This window comes from Schistocerca piceifrons, chromosome 3 (assembly GCF_021461385.2).
Source record: "Schistocerca piceifrons isolate TAMUIC-IGC-003096 chromosome 3, iqSchPice1.1, whole genome shotgun sequence".
Lineage (NCBI taxonomy): Eukaryota > Metazoa > Arthropoda > Insecta > Orthoptera > Acrididae > Schistocerca > Schistocerca piceifrons.
The window spans coordinates 937,651,362-937,670,710 of NC_060140.1; the positions used below are offsets into that span (position 1 = coordinate 937,651,362).

Here is a 19,349-nt window from a genome sequence, read left to right on the forward strand (position 1 = left end):
GCGTATCAGAGCAATATATTAGCAACAAAATCAAACAATGGCACTCCAGGTAGAAATATCAATAGTGTAGGAAAAGATAGATTGCTACAGTAAAGATGACACATTAAGCTGGAAACAAGCACAATTAAAAAAAGCATGGAGTTGGTGGTTATGTGTGCTTGTGTGAATAAATAGTGTGTATTTCTCTTTTTCTGATGAAGGCTGTGGCCAAAAGCTTATGTGTAAGTGTCTTAATTGCACCTGTTTGCAACTTAACATACCCTCTTTATAGTAAGTAGCAATCTATCTTTTCCTACATTGTTGTTATTAGTGACAAAATAAATAAATGGAGCACAATATTGAGTGACTAAATACTTAATTCTGATTACCCAGAACACTGTGGCTGTCTCTCCACTTTACAAGTGCTATAATATAGATTAAAGTGGGTAGAAAGAAAAAAAAGGTGGGGAGTGAGTTTTGATAATATAACATAATTGGATAGATAAAAAGAAACACTCTACAAGCGATGGAAGGAGAAGAGACATATAAAAAACGGTTTAAGTTACGCAAGTTTTCAGAGCCAGTGGCTCCTCCTCCTGGCAGAAGCATTGAAGTGGAAGGAAGAGGGGTGAAGGAAAAGGACCTGAGAGGTTTAGGGAAAGGGGTAGAGTTTGGAAAATCCACCCAGAACCCTGGGTCAGGGGAGACTCACCAGACAGGATGAGAATGAACAGTCTTTCCTTCTCATCCTGTTTGATAAGTCTACCCTGACCCAGGGTTCTGGGTGGATTTTCCAAACTCTACCCTTTTTCTTAAACCTCTCCAGTCCTTTTCCTTCGACCCTCTTCCTTCCTTTTCAATACTTCTGCCAGAAGAAGAGGGCACTGACTTGCACAGGAAAAACCTTTTTTAATGTGTGTGTTCTCCTGCTGCTGCTTGGTGAGCAGATTTATCATCTACCCAGTTACATTATAGGAGAGTTAATGTTAATGTGCTGCTGTCAGAAGTAATTATTAACAAGCAATAATGACCAGTGAAACCACTAACAGAAGACATGACAATTAAAAAAAAAAATCTCTGTGCTCTGTAAATCAAATAGGTAGCAGTCCATAGCATAGTACAGTGCAATTATGGGGAAGGCTCAAGAGTTTTGATGTACATCATTCATCTTACATTCTAGCAAATTCAGCTTCAAAACATACAATTATTATGTGCATCTTTATTGAGCCACTGATACAGTCAGAGCACTGAATGCACACAGACAATGTTACTTCCTGTGATTTGACTGTGGAACAATTTACCTAATTTGTCTGCCAGATGAACAATGTCTTACACCAATGAATGTTAGGATGCCTATTCTGCAAATTCACTTCATGATGAACACAGACTTTCACCTGGATGACGCAAATATTATCGCTAACCACTTGTGTCCTTTTATGGCTAATGTCTGTCCCATCTCATATGGCATTTTGTTGTAGAACAGTTGTCCATATCACAAGACAGACAGGTACCAAAGTGATTTAAAAGACACTATTTAATTCCAGTTGATGTTCTGGCCTTGAGGTTTGCTAGATATCAGCCGTATCTGCTAGTCATTGAATATCTGTGCACATGTCAGAGAACAACCGAGAAAGGATGACTACGTAAAGCAGGAAAACTGCCTGCGGTTGGGACTCAACCCACACCAGAGTCTAGCAACAGGAATAAGGCAGTAGCAGTCTAGGTTACAACAAAGCATGACAAATTTTCGACACAATGCTGTCAACAGATCAAGTATGAGCCACAATCCTAATTGAGACCAGAGAGGAAAACCATTATCAAAGCAAAGTCACCAGGAGTAGTCAGTAGTGCAGTGGAGACAGTAACAAATGCTATCAGATTAAGTACACAACCGACTGACTGGTCGATGTGTGGTGGTATTTAAGCTGGCTGGGAGGGACACTATTGGCCGGTGTATTCATGTGGCGAGATGATGGCACATTCACTAGGCAAGTGCAGCACTGTGGCGACACTGCCCTCTATTGGCCATTGCAATCCATTTGTTCTGGCATTAAACTTTTGTGCAGCCTGATACCAGAATATCAATTATATGTTATGTGATCTGAAGTATCTGGACACCCCCAAAAACAATTTTTTTTTTTATATTAAGTGCATTGTCCTGCCACCTACTGCCACATAATCCATATCAGCAACCCCAGTAGTCACTATGCACCGTGAGAGAGCAAAATGAGGCTCTCCGCAGAACTCGCGGACTTCGAACATGGTCAGGCGATTGGGTGTCACTTGTGTACGTCTGTACGCAAGATTTCCACACTCCTAAACAACCCTAGGTCCACTGTTTCCAATGTGATAGTGAAGTGGAAACATGAAGGGACACGTACAGCACAAAAGTGTACAGGCCAACCTCGTCTGTTGACTAACAGACTGCCGACGGTTGAAGAGGGTTGTAATGTGTAACAGGCACACATCTATCCAGAACATCAGACATGAATTCCAAACTGCATCAGGATTCACTGCACATACTATGAAGCTAGGCAGAAGGTGAGGAAACTTGGATTTAATGGTCGAGTGGCTGCTCATAAGCGACACATCATGCCAGTAAATGCCAAACGACACCCTCGCATGCTGTAAGGAGCATAAACACTGGATGATTGATCAGTGGAAAAATGTTGTGTGGAAAGACATATGACGCTACACAATGTGGTGATCCAATGGCAGGGTGTGGGTATGGTGAATGCCCAATGAACATCATCTGCCAGCGTGTGAAAATTTGGAGGCAGTGGTGTTATGGTGTGGTTGTGTTTTTCATGGAGGGGGCTTGTCTTGTGTTTGACAAACACAAACATACACACAAAATTCAAGCTTTCGCAACAAACTGTTGCCTCATCAGGAAAGAGGGAAGGAGAGGGGAAGACGAAAGGAAGTGGGTTTTAAAGGAGAGGGTAAGGAGTCATTCCAATCCCGGGAGCGGAAAGACTTACCTTAGGAGGAAAAAAGGACAGGTATACACTCACACACACGCACATATCCATCCACACATACAGACACAAGCAGACATATTTAAAGACAAAGAGTTTGGGCAGAGATGTCAGTCGAGGCAGAAGTGTAGAGGCAAAGAAGTTGTTGAGAGACAGGTGAGGTATGAGTGGCGGCAACTTGAAATCAGCGGAGATTGAGGCCTGGCGGATGACGAGAAGAGAGGATATACTGAAGGGCAAGTTCCCATCTCCGGAGTTCGGATAGGTTGGTGTTGGTGGGAAGTATCCAGATAACCTGGACGGTGTAACACTGTGCCAAGATGTGCTGGCCGTGCACCAAGGCATGTTTAGCCACAGGGTGATCCTCATTACCAACAAACACTGTCTGCCTGTGTCCATTCATGCGAATGGACAGTTTGTTGCAGTCTCCCATCCTTCATCAAGGACACCAACCACTTCCTTGAACGCGTGGAATCCTTACCCAATCTGTTACCCCCGGAAACCATCCTTGTAACCATTGACGCCACGTCCTTATACACAAATATTCCGCACGTCCAGGGCCTCGCTGCGATGGAGCATTTCCTTTCACGCCGATCACCTGCCACCCTACCTAAAACCTCTTTTCTCATTACCTTAGCCAGCTTCATCATGACCCACAACTTCTTCACTTTTGAAGGCCAGACATACCAACAATTAAAGGGAACAGCCATGGGTACCAGGATGGCCCCCTCGTACGCCAACCTATTCATGGGTCGCTTAGAGGAAGCCTTCTTGGTTACCCAAGTCTGCCAACCCAAAGTTTGGTACAGATTTATTGATGACATCTTCATGATCTGGACTCACAGTGAAGAAGAACTCCAGAACTTCCTCTCCAACCTCAACTCCCTTGGTTCCATCAGTTTCACCTGGTCCTACTCCAAATCCCATGCCACTTTCCTTGACGTTGACCTCCACCTGTCCAATGGCCAACTTCACACGTCCGTCCACATTAAACCCACCAACAAGCAACAGTACCTCCATTACGACAGCTGCCACCCATTCCACATCAAACGGTCCCTTCCCTACAGCCTAGGTCTTCGTGGCAAACGAATCTGCTCCAGTCCGGAATCCCTGAATCATTACACCAACAACCTGAAAACAGCTTTCGCATCCCGCAACTACCCTCCCGACCTGGTACAGAAGCAAATAACCAGAGCCAGTTCCTCGTCCCCTCAAACCCAGAATCCCCCACAGAAGAACCACAAAAGTGCCCCACTTGTGACAGGATACTTTCCGGGACTGGACCAGACTCTGAATGTGGCTCTCCAGCAGGGATACGACTTCCTCAAATCCTGCCCTGAAATGAGATCCATCCTTCATGAAATCCTCCCCACTCCACCAAGAGTGTCTTTCCGCTGTCCACCTAACCTTCGTAACCTGTTAGTTCGTCCCTATGAAATCCCCAAACCACCTTCCCTACCCTCTGGCTCCTATCCTTGTAACCGCCCCCGATGCAAAACCTGTCCCATGCACCCTCCCACCACCACCTACTCCAGTCCTGTAACCCGGAAGGTGTACACGATCAAAGGCAGAGCCACGTGTGAAAGCACCCACGTGATTTACCAACTGACCTGCCTGCACTGTGACGCATTCTATGTGGGAATGACCAGCAACAAACTGTCCATTCGCATGAATGGACACAGGCAGACAGTGTTTGTTGGTAATGAGGATCACCCTGTGGCTAAACATGCCTTGGTGCACGGCCAGCACATCTTGGCACAGTGTTACACCGTCCAGGTTATCTGGATACTTCCCACCAACACCAACCTATCCGAACTCCGGAGATGGGAACTTGCCCTTCAGTATATCCTCTCTTCTCGTCATCCGCCAGGCCTCAATCTCCGCTGATTTCAAGTTGCCGCCACTCATACCTCACCTGTCTCTCAACAACTTCTTTGCCTCTACACTTCTGCCTCGACTGACATCTCTGCCCAAACTCTTTGTCTTTAAATATGTCTGCTTGTGTCTGTATGTGTGGATGGATATGTGCGTGTGTGTGAGTGTATACCTGTCCTTTTTTCCTCCTAAGGTAAGTCTTTCCGCTCCCGGGATTGGAATGACTCCTTACCCTCTCCCTTAAAACCCACTTCCTTTCGTCTTTCCCTCTCCTTCCCTCTTTCCTGATGAGGCAACAGTTTGTTGCGAAAGCTTGAATTTTGTGTGTATGTTTGTGTGTCTGTCGACCTGCCAGCACTTTCATTTGGTAAGTCACATCATCTTTGTTTTTAGATATATATTTCCTACGTGGAATGTTTCCCTCTATTATAACCATATATATATATATATATATATATATATATATATATATATATATATATATATATATATTTTTTTTTTTTTTTTTTTGTGTGTGTATGTGCGCGAGTGTATACCTGTCCCTTTTTCCCCCTAAAGTAAGTCTTTCTCCTTCTGGGATTGGAATGACTCCTTACCCTCTCCCGTGAAACCCACATCCTTTCGTCTTTCCCTCTCCTTCCCTCTTTCCTGATGAAGCAACCGTGGGTTGCAAAAGCTTGATGTTTGTGTGTGTGTTTGTGTGTTTTTTATTGTGTCTATCTACCAGCACTTTCCCGTTTGTTAAGTCACAGCATCTTTTATGTCTCAAAGAACAGACATGTATGTAAATCTATACATGTATGCACTGTGACAGTGAAATATCTTCTGTGTAGGTCCAATCACTCATACAAACTCTCAGCTGAATATCTGTGAGCAAATAGAAAATACTTGACAGGGGGGACAATATCTATAGTTTGTGGCATGTGGAAATCTGGACTGGACAGGAGGCGCATTCAGATGGCCGAAGTGGACCATCAAGGATCGAGTGACAGTCTGGTACAAATTTTCACAAGTTGCAATTGTATTTAAAATAGTGCCCGTGTGCAGCCGAGATCTGGAAATTTCTCTTTCAAAAATGGCTCTGAGCACTATGGGACTTAACTTCGGAGGTCATCAGTCCCCTGTACTTAGAACTACTTGAACCTAACTAACCTAAAGACATCACACACATCCATGCCCAAAGCAGGATTTGAACCTGCGACCGTAGCGGTCACGCGGTTCCAGACTGTAGCGTCTAGAAATGCTCGGCCACCGCCGACCGGCATTTCTCTTTCATTCATATCCTTTTAAGTAAATTAAAATATGGTACAAGAGGAAATACTGCAAAATTGTTGGAATTCTATATCTGACAGTAAACAAAGGTTGTCAATAAGAAATGGATATGTATTAAGCTAGTAGGCATTGTCCAGCTAGGAACTAATTACATGTAGCGTCTCACAAGAGTCTATCTTAGGGCTGTTACTTTTTCCTATGTTTATCGTGACCTTTCATTAATAACCTTGTGTAAAGGGACATCCTCCTCTAGCATTATTTTTCCTCAACAGCAGTAGTCGACACCAGAAATATTTTTCGAATTTTGAACCGGTCAGTATTATCTCAGCTGTTTTTCTGAAAAATTTCATATTATTTTATACACAATATGTTATATTTCAAGCCTAAATTTATGAAAAGGAATTACTTTATTTTCATTGTTGCAACTGGTAAGTTCTATCTCTGAACGTACATTTAAAATTATTTTTTTTAGAACAGTTGAAATTACAAAATATTTAGCACACTTAAAATTTCTATTATTAATTACGCAATCTAGTACTGTTCATTATGTTTATTTCTGGATTCATTTATAAAGTAATAATCTAAACCAACAAAAATTCATTTTTCAAGAAAAATTGTAAATCCGTTGGGAAATTGTTATTATTACAGAGTGAGGTAGTTGTAAGCATGCCTCTGATGTGATTGGACATATTTTTGTATTTTGGGTGAACAATGTAATTTCGATTTTAAAATGTGAAAATTCAAAAGACAGTTTGATATAGTAAGATGTGACAACAAATTAACATAAGAACAAAAATTCTGCAACAACGTTCTTGAATATTATTTAGATCAATTTAACCATGAGAACCTAAAATGTGAGAATTTCAGCTTCAAAAGTCAGACCCCTAGACATGAAGAACTGGAGCCAACTGTGCAAGAAAAGATAAGTAACAAGTTTATTGTAAATTTTACTTCTCTTGAATCTTCAGAAGAGACTTTACCATACTGGACAGTAGCAACAACAAAGAAGGGGGGGGGGGGGGGGGGGGGAGAAGATTACACTTGCTAGATATCAAGTCTGTTTCATTAGCAGCTGACACAAACATTTCAATAAATAGCAAATCAAGTATAGTATTAGAATGATCAGTTGATGAGAAATTTTCAGGGACACTGATAAATGGTTGTAGCAAATTCTTTTGTCAGTAAATTTTGAAAAAGCATGTTATGTATAGTTCAGACTTTGTAAGATGTCTCACACTGGTATATGCCTAAAATATGATGTTAAACAGATAGAAGAAGTTGACAGTGTCAAATTCTTGGGATTACTGCTTGATGGTAAATTCAGATTGGGGGAGCATACCACAGAACTGCTGGTGTGCCAAGACAAATTTCTGTTTACACTGTGAATGTTGTCAGTCATAGGTGGTATAAAAAACCTAGCACTCTTTGTTTACTTTCATCCCACTGGATTATTTTTGGGGTAACTCATCAAGCCATGTTAAAATTTCCCAAGTCAATAATATATGTAATATGAATTATTTGTGATGTGAACCCAAAACTTCCTGCAGTGGTCTGTTTACGGAACTAGGGATCTAACTAGAGCTTCTCAATACATTTATTCTTTAAAGAAATTTGTCATTAACAGTTTTTTTTCTTTTTTCAAACCAACAACTTGGTTCATGGAATCAATACTAGAAAAAAGACTAACCTTCATGAAGATTTAAAGTCATTTAATTTGGTCCAGAAAGGTGTCCATTATTTAGCTACACAAATTTCAACAAACTGCCACCAGCCATAGAAAGCTTAACTACTAATGAAGTTAAGTTTCAGAAGTATGTACACGATTTATCGACGGCCAGTTCCTCCTGCTGAATTACTTAGCAGGACTGACTCAGGTGTATGTGCTACTGATGATATCAAATAATGTGAGTATTATGTACAATCAGACTTCCATACAAATTCACGGGAGCAATGCGATCATTGCAAGTAAGTACTCTAAAATGATTTTTCTATCTGATAATATGTGGTCACAGTAGCCTAAGAATTATCATATGCATTTTATAATATTAAACATTTACATATTTTGTGAGAATTTTGTTATTACCTTTTAAATTAAAATGTGTTTAAGATTTTTTTATTATTCCTCATCCATGAGGACCATTTTACTTGGGATTTGTAGAAAGTACATTACTACACCCATTTTTCTTTGTAAATATTTATTGTGTAATCTTGTTCTCTACACAGTCTACATCCTGAAAGATCTCCTCATTATGGATCTTTTGGAATGAAAAGTACACCAACTATGGTGCGGTCTAATGCATTGATTTCCAGACAGGAAGGTGTGCCAGTCCCTGGCACAAATCCGCCCGACGGATTAATGTTGACATCTGGTGTAACGGCCAGTCTGTGGATGGCTTTTAACACAGTTTTCCATCTGCCTCAGCGAATGCAGGCTGGTTCCCTTTATTCTGCCTCAGTTACACTATGTCATTGATTGCTGTGCAAACACTTTCTCCACGTACGCGTACACCATAATTACTCTACCACACAAACATTAGGGTTACACTCGTCTGATGTGAGATGTTCCCTGGGGGGGGGGGGGGGGGGGGGGGGGGGGCACAAGGGGCCGTGTGGGGCAGTGGTGGGGTGAGTGGACTGCTGTAGCTTGTTGAGGGGTTGTGACCTGCTGCGGGCTACAGTGGAGATGAAGCCTCTCCATCGTTTCTAGGTCCCCAGTTCAATACAATACAATACAATACACCTACTATAATCTGGTCTGGATTATATGTGAAGATAGTTGGCTGATATATTACCATTGGACAATTTTTGGGGAGGCTCTCCTGTGGAACTGCTGAATATGTTGGAGAGACAAGTGAATTGGTGAAAAGGATGCAAAGGTTTGTGTCATTCAGGTTGAATTGTAAAAGGAAAAAAGAAAAGGAGTGGAAGAAAAATATTGTGCAATATTTGGAAGAGTAACTAGTAACAAATGAAAATGGGACAACTATGCAAACACGTTAAATTTTCAATAAACAACAAGTTTGATTTGTTATGCAAGGTAGAAGCAGCTAGCCTTATTTAGTTTTAAGGTAAATAAGAATGAGGCAAGCTCTGATGAAACACACAATGCTCAGTTGAAAGTGAAAGTAATGGGGAATAACAACTATTGTTATTTGATGGTAGCCATGGAAGATGTGTAGGTGCGGCAGGTTAGATGTGATGAAACTTACCAAGCAATTAGTATTATGAAGATAATTACTAGCCTCAAACACGTGAACTGTGCAAGGGTTTAGGAAATGAAAATCAGTCATAGTAGGTGGAACATGTAACAGACATGTTAAAAGCCTTTACATTAGGAGGGAAATCAAAGAGTAGGGTATAGCATATTGTGAACAATGATGTTATTAGAGGCTCAGCAAATGCTCAGAAAGGTTAAATAGAAGAATGGAAACTGGCCATGTCTTTTCAAATGAACCAATTTGATATTCACCTTGGATTCTTTATGGAAATTTTAGAAAACCTAAATCCACATGGCTGAACAGTAGACGGCTGAACAGGAATTTGAAACCTGCTCCTCAATCAGAGTCCAGTGCTGCAACCCTTACGCCACCTCACCCAGTCAAATATAAAGTAATATGTGACCACGGTAGAACAGCTCAACTATGGCACTACAGTGTGCATTTTAAAGATGTGGTTAATAAAAGGCTGACTGTTGTGCTGAATTACATTACATTCCACATACCCTTCTCATTTTTTAGATGGTAACCATCTTATAATCTCTTTTGAAAACACTGTCCATTCCATTCAACTTACTTTCCAAGGCCTTTGCTATATCTGACAGAATTACAATATCATCAGAAATCCTCAATGTCTTATTTCATCTCCTTTCTTCTTTCCTCCCCCAATTTCTCCTTGGGTTCCTTTACTACTACTAAAGGTACAGAATGAATGACATCAGGGATAGGCTACAACTCTGTCTCTCTCCCTTCTCAATTACTTCTTCCCTTTCATCATCTTTGGTTCTTATAACTGCTGCTGGTTTCTGTACAAGTTGTATTTTATCTCTGCTACATTATGAATGTCAAAGAGTGTAGTCCGGTCAACATTGGCAAAAGCTTGCTCTAAGTGTACAAATGCTATTAACATAGGTTTGCCTTTCTTCAGTATATATTCTAAGGAAGTTGTTGTGTCAGTACTGCCTTGTATGCTTCTACATTTCTCTGAAACCCAAACTGACATTCACACCCATCAGCACCTGTTTTCTTTGGAATTGGATTTATTACAGTCTTCTAGCTGTATTTCACAGTCCTATATATCTTGCTTCCCAGGTGGAATAGGTTTGGCAGTGATATTTCTCCCAAGGCTCACAATGAATTTAATGGACTGTTTTTTTTACTTCTGAGGCCTTGCTTTTATTTAGATCTTTCGCTGCTTTGTCCAATTTTTGCAGTATCTTATATTTCATCTCATCTTCATTTTCTTCCCTTTCTATAACATTGTCTTTCAAGTTCAGTCCAATTTAAATTCAATATCTAATGTTTTATCCATGGATTTTATATTGGACTTTGTCTTTTTACCTATTTGATTCTCTACTACCACCATTATTTCAGTTCTCAAAGCTACCCATTCATTTTCTAATATGTTCCTTTTTCCCTGTCTCTGTTACTCATTGCCTAATACTCCCATTGACTCCCATCAACCTCTGGGTGTTAGCTTATCCATGTCCCATCTCCTTAATTTCCAGACTTTCTGCAATTTTGTTAGTTTTACTCTGTAATTCATAATCAAAAACTCACGGTCAGAGTTCACATCTGTTACTAGAAACTTGTCACCGTTCAAAATTTGGATTTGAAGTCTCTGTTTTACCATTATATAATATTTCTGAAACCTTCTGGTGTCTCCAAGTCACTTCCATGTACAACTATCTTTTATGATTCTTAAACCAAGTGTTATCAATGACTGAATTATACTGTGTACAAAATTCTACCATGTAGCTTTCCTTTTCATTCCTTTTCCCCAGTCCATGGTCTCTTATTATTTTTCCCTGTGTATATGTGAAATTAACTTGGCTGCTTTTAATTGGTGGTAAATCTTGTGTTGGAGTTGTGTTTATTGCTGCTGTTATGAAATTTATTGCATACACCTGAACAAGAGATGGAAAAGCCTCTGGCAGAAAGTATTTGTGGCTTGATGAGAGGTGTCCTTGTACAAAGTAGGATCTACGTGATTATTGGTGTCAAAGGGATCACCTTTCTGAGTTTCATCCAGTAGGGCAGATTTGAAAGAAATCATTAGATATATAAAATAAACAGGGATGCATTGAAAATTAAATTTTTTTATTACTGAAACAAGCTAAATGGATTCCAGCATCTCCGTTTTACGATGAACAGCAGCTTTCCTTTTCATAATATTGTTAAATGGATTTTTTATTTGTTTAGGAGGTTTGCACACCCTGAAAAAGCAATTTATCTGTGTATACCTCCTGCAGTGTAGTAGATAAATGAGGCAGCCATACAGTGGTACACCCTTCGTATTCAGTAAATGCAGAAATAATTATAGTTTCCTCATAAGTAAAAGCAAATAAAAAATAACAAAATCTGCTTGTTTCAGCATTTTTGAAAAATCATCACATTTAAAAATGTAGTTGTGATGTTTTGATGAAAAATTACACTGTACAAATTCCCACTGGCTTTTTAATAGACTTCTTTATTCTACTATCAGCCAAAAGCAAAGGAATAGTCAATAGCCTGCAATGATTTCACTGTAGACTTTCTGAAAGATTCTGGTAGGAGATAATCCAGAAGTATTGCTTCATTTCTGCTATTTAACATCAATAATAAATTATCTGACACACACAGAGAAAGAGCTATATACATTGATAAATGAAAGCAATTACACTCTACAAAAATTAATTCAAAATATTACAAGAAGTTATTTTAATTACCAAGAATTTGCAGCTTGGACCAAAAACTAAGACTGCAAATCTTTGTAGAATAGGTGCAACCAGAAACAGGGAAACAGTCATTACACCTGTCTTATGAACTGGAGATAGCAGTTGTGAAGTTAATCATTACATTTAATTAACATACAACACACAAATGTATGGAATGTTATCCACAGCTAGACAAACAGTCACAGAGAAGTTAAGTTTTTATTGAATATGTAGTTCACGGTTTAGTTCTTAATTAAGAAACAGAATGTAGAAAGTTACCCTAAGCTGTCTGAATAATACAAAGAGGGACACCACATCATGCTCAAGGGGAGACATTGCAATGGAAGTCCCACAAGTTCAATCATCGATCTACTACTGTTCTTGCTTTATGTAAATTATTTATAATTTTATTTGAATCAGATGGTGAAATCAGAGATCTTTGGAGATGATACAAGCATTGTTGCAAAGTGAAGCAGAGATATTAATAGAGAAAATAATAATGATGTTTTAGTGAAAGTTACTGAATGATTTTACACAAATAGGCTTGCTTTAAACTTTCAAAACACATTGTTCATCAGGTTTTGTACTGTCAAAAATATCCCACCTTGTATTAACCCTGTATACCAGCAAAAAATAATAAACAAGGTTGAAAGTTCTTAGTTTTCAGCTGTGAATTCTTAAGAAAACTTAAAACTGGAAAAACCATATTGCTAAAACAGTTACATTTAGCTACATTTGCCATAAGAATAATTGTCAGCCTTGGTGCTATAGAAGTCAATCTGTTAATTCCATGATGTCTAATGGGATGGTATTCTGGGGTAACTCGTCACTTAATTAGAAAGTATTCATTGCACAAAAGAAAGTAATTAGAATTATGTGTGGGATTCACACATGTACATCATGCAGGCATCTCTTTGAGTAGCTGGGAATGTTAACTTTGGTCCTACAACACACTTATCCACTTACTGAATTTGAAACCAACAATCCACCAGTGTCTGAGATTAACAGATATATCAACAAGTAGAAAACTAGAAGAAAAAAATGATCTGAGTTACTCTCTCACAAATCTAACTATGGCATAGAAAGGTGTCAAATATGTGGCTATTATCCTGTTTGACAATCTATCTATGGAAATAAAATGTCTGACTGATAGCAGGAGTGTTTTCAAATTTAGATTAAAGGTATTTCTCCATAATAACTCTTTCTACACCATATCCAAATTCTTGAATAGAAGTGGTTAGCACACTGGACCCACATTCAGGAGGCTTATGGTTCAAACCCATGTCCAGCCATCCTGTTTAGATTTTCCGTGACTTCCCTAAATCACTTCAGGCAGATACTGGGCTGGTTCCTTTGAAAGGGCACAACCAACTTCCGTTCCTACCCTTTCCTAACTCAATGGGACCAATGACCTCACTATTTGGTCCCCTACCCCAAACCAACCAACCAATCAACTTAAAAAAGTGTGTTCTACTTCTCTTAAATCGATACATTCTACATTATAACTTTTATTGCGAATATGATCTATGGGACACATAACTAACTAACTTACTAACTAACTAACAGACTATTCTCATTACTATGGCAGAGGAGGCTACAAAAGTGAATTCAAAGATAAAAAATATATTTATCAGTCATTTATGAAACACGATAGAGGAAAAGAGAAAGCAATGGCTTAGAAAAAAACAGGAAGTTAGGGACACTGGGGAGGGCAGACAATGGGGAAAAGAAGCACATTGAAAGTAGAGACTAACATCTGTATCATTCTGATCTGCCCCAGAGACAGACAGACCTGACAGGACTATGATATGGAATGTGTAGGCATAGCTGGGGGAACAATCATGAGAAGTGGAGATAAGATAAGTTTTGTGTGGAATGTCAATATCACCACCATCCTTGCCAGCAGCAGTAGCCATCTGACATTCAATTCCTGGATCAAGGCCTCCTCTAGATATATGTAAGTTTTACCGTCTTTAACAACCTGCATATAAGATACTCTAATGACACCTACCTACCTTAGATCACTGTCTTGGTTATTGCTTATGTTTTTCTATATGTTGTAATTCACCAAAGACCTTCCTAGGTCAATCTACCATCCAATTACTTGGTAATAAGTTCTGTCCACCTCCATCTGATTTTCATTACAGTCATAATTTTGTGTGCCTTGCAGGTTATTCCTTGACCTGTTTATTTGTGTTCCTGTCTCTTTGTCTTACTGTTTGTTTTCCCAACATACACGTCTCTATTGATATTTGAGCAATGCTCAGTTAATGAGTTGTTTCGATAATTGAGTCTATGCCTTGTGTCACAAGTAAAAGCCTGTAATACATCTGACTGTAAGCTTTCCTCTTTGACACTTTGAAAGAAGCTTAGTTTGTAAAGCCAAGTTTAGTTCACCTGAAGCAATCAAAGCCACTTTTACTCTTTTGTTATCTATATAATCATCATCTTCAACTGCTCTAGACACAAAAAATTCATAAGCTGCTTCTATGCTACACAATTAATTCACACAGTTTTCTATTTGTGGTATTGCTTATTTCTGTCATATTACAATTGATTTTAAGACCTACTTTCAAACTTGCTTTATTAAATCCTTCTATTTGTTGCTTAAGTTTATCTATAGTAGAAGCAAACAGTGCAATGTCATTAGCAAAATGAAAATGGCTCTGACACATATTTTCCTTTAGTATGTACTATTCCTAAATGTTAAAAAATGGAAACTTCTTCATTTTCCAACTTAAGAATATGATTACTTTCTCTAGGGCCTCTGAGAATAGATTCGGTGATATATATAGTCTGCTTGAATGATTCCTCTTCCAGCTCTGATGAAGACTAATTAACAGATATTTATATGAGTAATACTGATTGGCCTGCTTCTTAAGGGTTGTTAGTGCAGATTTTGTTGAAACTGAGACAAAAGCTTTTTCAGAATCTATGAATCCCAGACACCATGTAAAACTTTTTACAAGTTCTGGTTTCCATCTTTAACAATTCTGATTATCACATGATAGCTGGGAAACAGAAAAATGTCACATGTTCTTTTTACTGCCTCTTAGTTGAAGTGACTTACCTTTGTATGAACACTAGTAATTCTAACAAGTCAATGTATGGTCAAGAAATAAGAACAAATAAAAAAATATCTCACCTAGACTCAAATAAATAGAAAACCCATGATGAAATCTAGGTATGTGTATGAGGAGAGATCACTCCTCCCTAAAGAGAACAAATACTGAAAAGCAGATTGGAGATGAATTATTACTAGCAGAACTACTTTCAGAAAAACTACTCCTTTGGAAGGTGCACAAAGCAATGTGTATGCCGCCCCATCCTCCACCCCCACACAAATTAAAATATTTCATTGGTGATTTACAATCTTCAAAAAATTTTCTTATTCCATTTCCAAATCTCAAACAGTTCTTATAACTGTTTGCTGGTAAAGTAAATCTAGTCACTCACCATTTGAAAAATCCTGCATATATTGAATCAGATATTCCGGATGGTAGGGTTTAAAATAACTTTTGTACTTACTTGAACAGGATTAGCAATAACCTTCTGTGCTTCAAATGTGTAAATGACCCACATTGTGACATTGCAGATCAAGAGGAAGGTTACTACTTGACGCCCAGGTTTGCTGCGGTCATGTTCAGGGAGATGTACACGACGGCGTGCCACATCCGCAATGAACAACAGCTGTAGTACAACCTGGAAAAGGATCCATTGGGAAAAATGACTGAGAATTCCTTATTGATGAAACATGGTTCAGATTACATAGCATAACTTATCTAATAATGACATTCCAGCTGTTGTCCCCAATTTCAGGTTCTGTTTTGAGACACTGGTTTCAAAATGTTGGAGATGGTATAAACGAAGTGACACTCTCATGTTGTTTTCTATGTGGCGGAGAGGCAGGATTTTAAGAAGAAATTAAAATAAAAACTACCACCAATGTATTTCAAAAGAAGTTTTGTACATAGGGAAAATCAAATATGCCATTCATTGATACAAGGCACTTTAGTAAGATATTTAAGTGCATGTGTAAAAAAATGCAATGTTACATGATGGAAAATATAGACCATTAAAGAGCCTCACTTCAATAATGTAAAACACAGCTAATGTGATATATGAAATGACTTATAAATTATAACAGGAAACAAATTTACTATTAACAACAAAACAGGAAATTTTATGGCTTACCAAACAACTAACTTTGGGTACAGCTTCCAGAAATGGATACTTAGTCCATAACCCATTCCACATTGCTAATATGACTGAATATACAGAACATAACATGTGAGTGAATGCACAAATGAATTAGTGAGCTTATTGGATGAAAGCTAATGTGTAAAACTTCTTGGTGACCTTGTGAACAGTAAATTTAAAACAGAGCTGGAGAAAAACAAAAGAAAGAAACTTGAGTCATAATTACCACTATATGAAACAATGATTATTGCAAATGAAATGTATATTCATACAGCACATAACATTGCAATCCTTAAATAGTAACTCATATTAAAGAGAACTAAAGGCTTGCTCCCATATAGGTGTAATAAGTGCCGTCTTTCCCGAAATACGTAATCACTAACTCGGGGCATTTCGTCAGAGAAGGTGAAATATGCCATTGTCAAGTTCTTCTATAAGAAAGGCGACAGGGGAGATGTCAATAACTACTGGCCCATTTCACTAATGATATCATCTTCCAAAACTTCTGAGAAGATGATGTAGAATAGGTTGCCATGTAAGCAACAATAATACCCTCAGTAGAGTTGCTTAACTGAGGATGCCATTTACACGTTCACTCATCAAATTTTACAAGTGTTAAATAACAAAATAGCACCAACTGGTATTTTCTGTACCTTACTTATGGCATCTGACTGTGTGAATCACAATATTCTTCAAGACAAAAAGAGGTTTTATCGAGCTGATAGTATAGCCAACCAACTGATAATGTCATATTTAATCTAAAGAATGGGATTCCACAAGGCTCAATTTTAGGTCCACTGTTAGTTCTTTTTGTAGATTAGTATAATGATCAATCCACAGATACAGATACACAATGTCGATGAGGGGACAAAAGTCATGGGATACCAATATGCATATACACAGATGTGTTAGTGTCACATACAAAAGATATAAAAGGGCAGTACATTAGTGGAGCTGTTACTTGTATTCAGGAGACTCATGCGTAAAATGTATCCATTAGGACAGTGTGGCAACATTTGGCATTAATGGGCTATGGCACCAGGTGAACTTTGCAGCATCACCTGCAGCATCTCTCCTGGGCTCATGACCATATTGGTTGGACCCTAGACAACTGGGAAACCATGGTATGGGTAGATGAGTCCTGTTTCAGTTGGAAAGAGCTGACGGTAGGGTTGAAGTATGGCATAGACCAACGAAGCCATGGACCCAAGTTGCCAACAACACACGGCGCAAGCTGGTGGTGGCTCGATAATGGTGTAGGTTGAGTTTACATGGAATGGACTGGGTCCTCTGGATGTTTGGCTATTTGGAGACCATTTATCAGCTATTCATGGATGTCATATTCCCAAACAATGATGGAATTTTATGGATGACATTGCTCTATGGCACTAGGCCACAATTGTTTGCAATTGTTCTGAAGATCATTCTGGACAATTTGAGCAAATGATTTAGACACCAAGATTGCCTAACATGAATCTCATCGAACATTTATTGGACATAACTGAGAGGTCAATTTGTGCACAAAACCTGGCACCAGCAACACATCTGCAATCGCAGATGGGTGTAGAGGAAGCATGGCTCAATATTTCTGCAGAGGACTTCCAGCAAACTGTTTTGAGCTCATGACACTTCGATCTGCTGCACTGCACAAGGAAAAAGCAGGTCCAACATGATATTAGGAAGTATCCCATGCCTTTTGTCACCTCAGTGTGCAGTAACAGATGAAATGGTAAATAATGTGCTTAAAAGTATTATTGAATGGTTTTCTGCAAATGGTCTCACTCTCAATTTCAAAAAGAGACAACATATTTGGTTCTGCACATCTAGAACTACTACACCAATGTATGTGTAGCACATGGTAAGAGATAATAACTAGGGTGGAAGCTTCTAACTTTTTAGGCATCGACACCGATTAGAATTTAAATGGAAATACCACATTTTGAAAATCCTAAAACAATTTAGTTTAGCCACATTTGCACTTCAAATCATTGAAAATCGTGTGGAGAGCCAAATCAGTAAGTTGACATTCATTCAGTAATGTCATATGGAATAATGTTCTGAGTAAACTTATGTTTATGCAAAAAAAGTCTTCATTGATCAAAAACTTGCTTTAAGAATAATATGTGGTGCTCATCCATGACCATCTTTTAGACATTTGCTGGTGTTTTCCCATATGTTTACCACCACATGAAGTTTGATGGATATAATCCAATGCAATTAAAAAGGACAATGACATTCATTACTCATCTTTAGCACAAAAAGATGGCGTAGAATGCTCCAAGCAAAAGTTTTGATCACTTACCCAGTGATATAAAATGTCTGACATAGAGAAAAGTTAAATTTGAAAACAAAGCGAAATAGTTTCTCTTTCACTGTGGAATGTGGATGTAAGATGGCTCATTCCACATCTGTATGACTAATTGTACAAATGATCTGTGGGACAAGAAATTCACTCACTCACTGACTAACTCATGTGCAATCAAAGAAATTGAGAACACTAACAGGAAACTACAAAAGGTATCTAAATAATTCTCATATACACTCCTGGAAATTGAAAGAAGAACACCGTGAATTCATTGTCCCAGGAAGGGGAAACTTTATTGACACATTCCTGGGGTCAGATACATCACATGATCACACTGACAGAACCACAGGCACATGGACACAGGCAACAGAGCATGCACAATGTCGGCACTAGTGCAGTGTATATCCACCTTTCGCAGCAATGCAGGCTGCTATTCTCCCATGGAGACGATCGTAGAGATGCTGGATGTAGTCCTGTGGAACGGCTTGCCATGCCATTTCCACCTGGCGCCTCAGTTGGACCAGCGTTCGTGCTGGACGTGCAGACCGCGTAAGACGATGCTTCATCCAGTCCCAAACATGCTCAATGGGGGACAGATCCGGAGATCTTGCTGGCCAGGGTAGTTGACTTACACCTTCTAGAGCACGTTGGGTGGCACGGGATACATGCGGACGTGCATTGTCCTGTTGGAACAGCAAGTTCCCTAGCCGGTCTAGGAATGGTAGAATGATGGGTTCGATGACGGTTTGGATGTACCGTGCACTATTCAGTGTCCCCTCGACGATCACCAGTGGTGTACGGCCAGTGTAGGAGAGCGCTCCCCACACCA

General features: G+C 39.0%; 1 protein-coding gene across 1 annotated transcript in view; it reads right to left on the minus strand.

The window, feature by feature from the left end:
* The window catches only part of LOC124787671 (proton channel OtopLc), a 700,713-nt gene that overhangs the window by 3,688 nt on the left and 677,676 nt on the right, over window positions 1-19,349 (minus strand). The window contains exon 14 of the mRNA XM_047254488.1: window positions 15,544-15,717. Within this exon, the coding sequence (XP_047110444.1) occupies window positions 15,544-15,717 (174 nt within the window). The remainder of the gene's footprint in view (window positions 1-15,543; window positions 15,718-19,349) is intronic.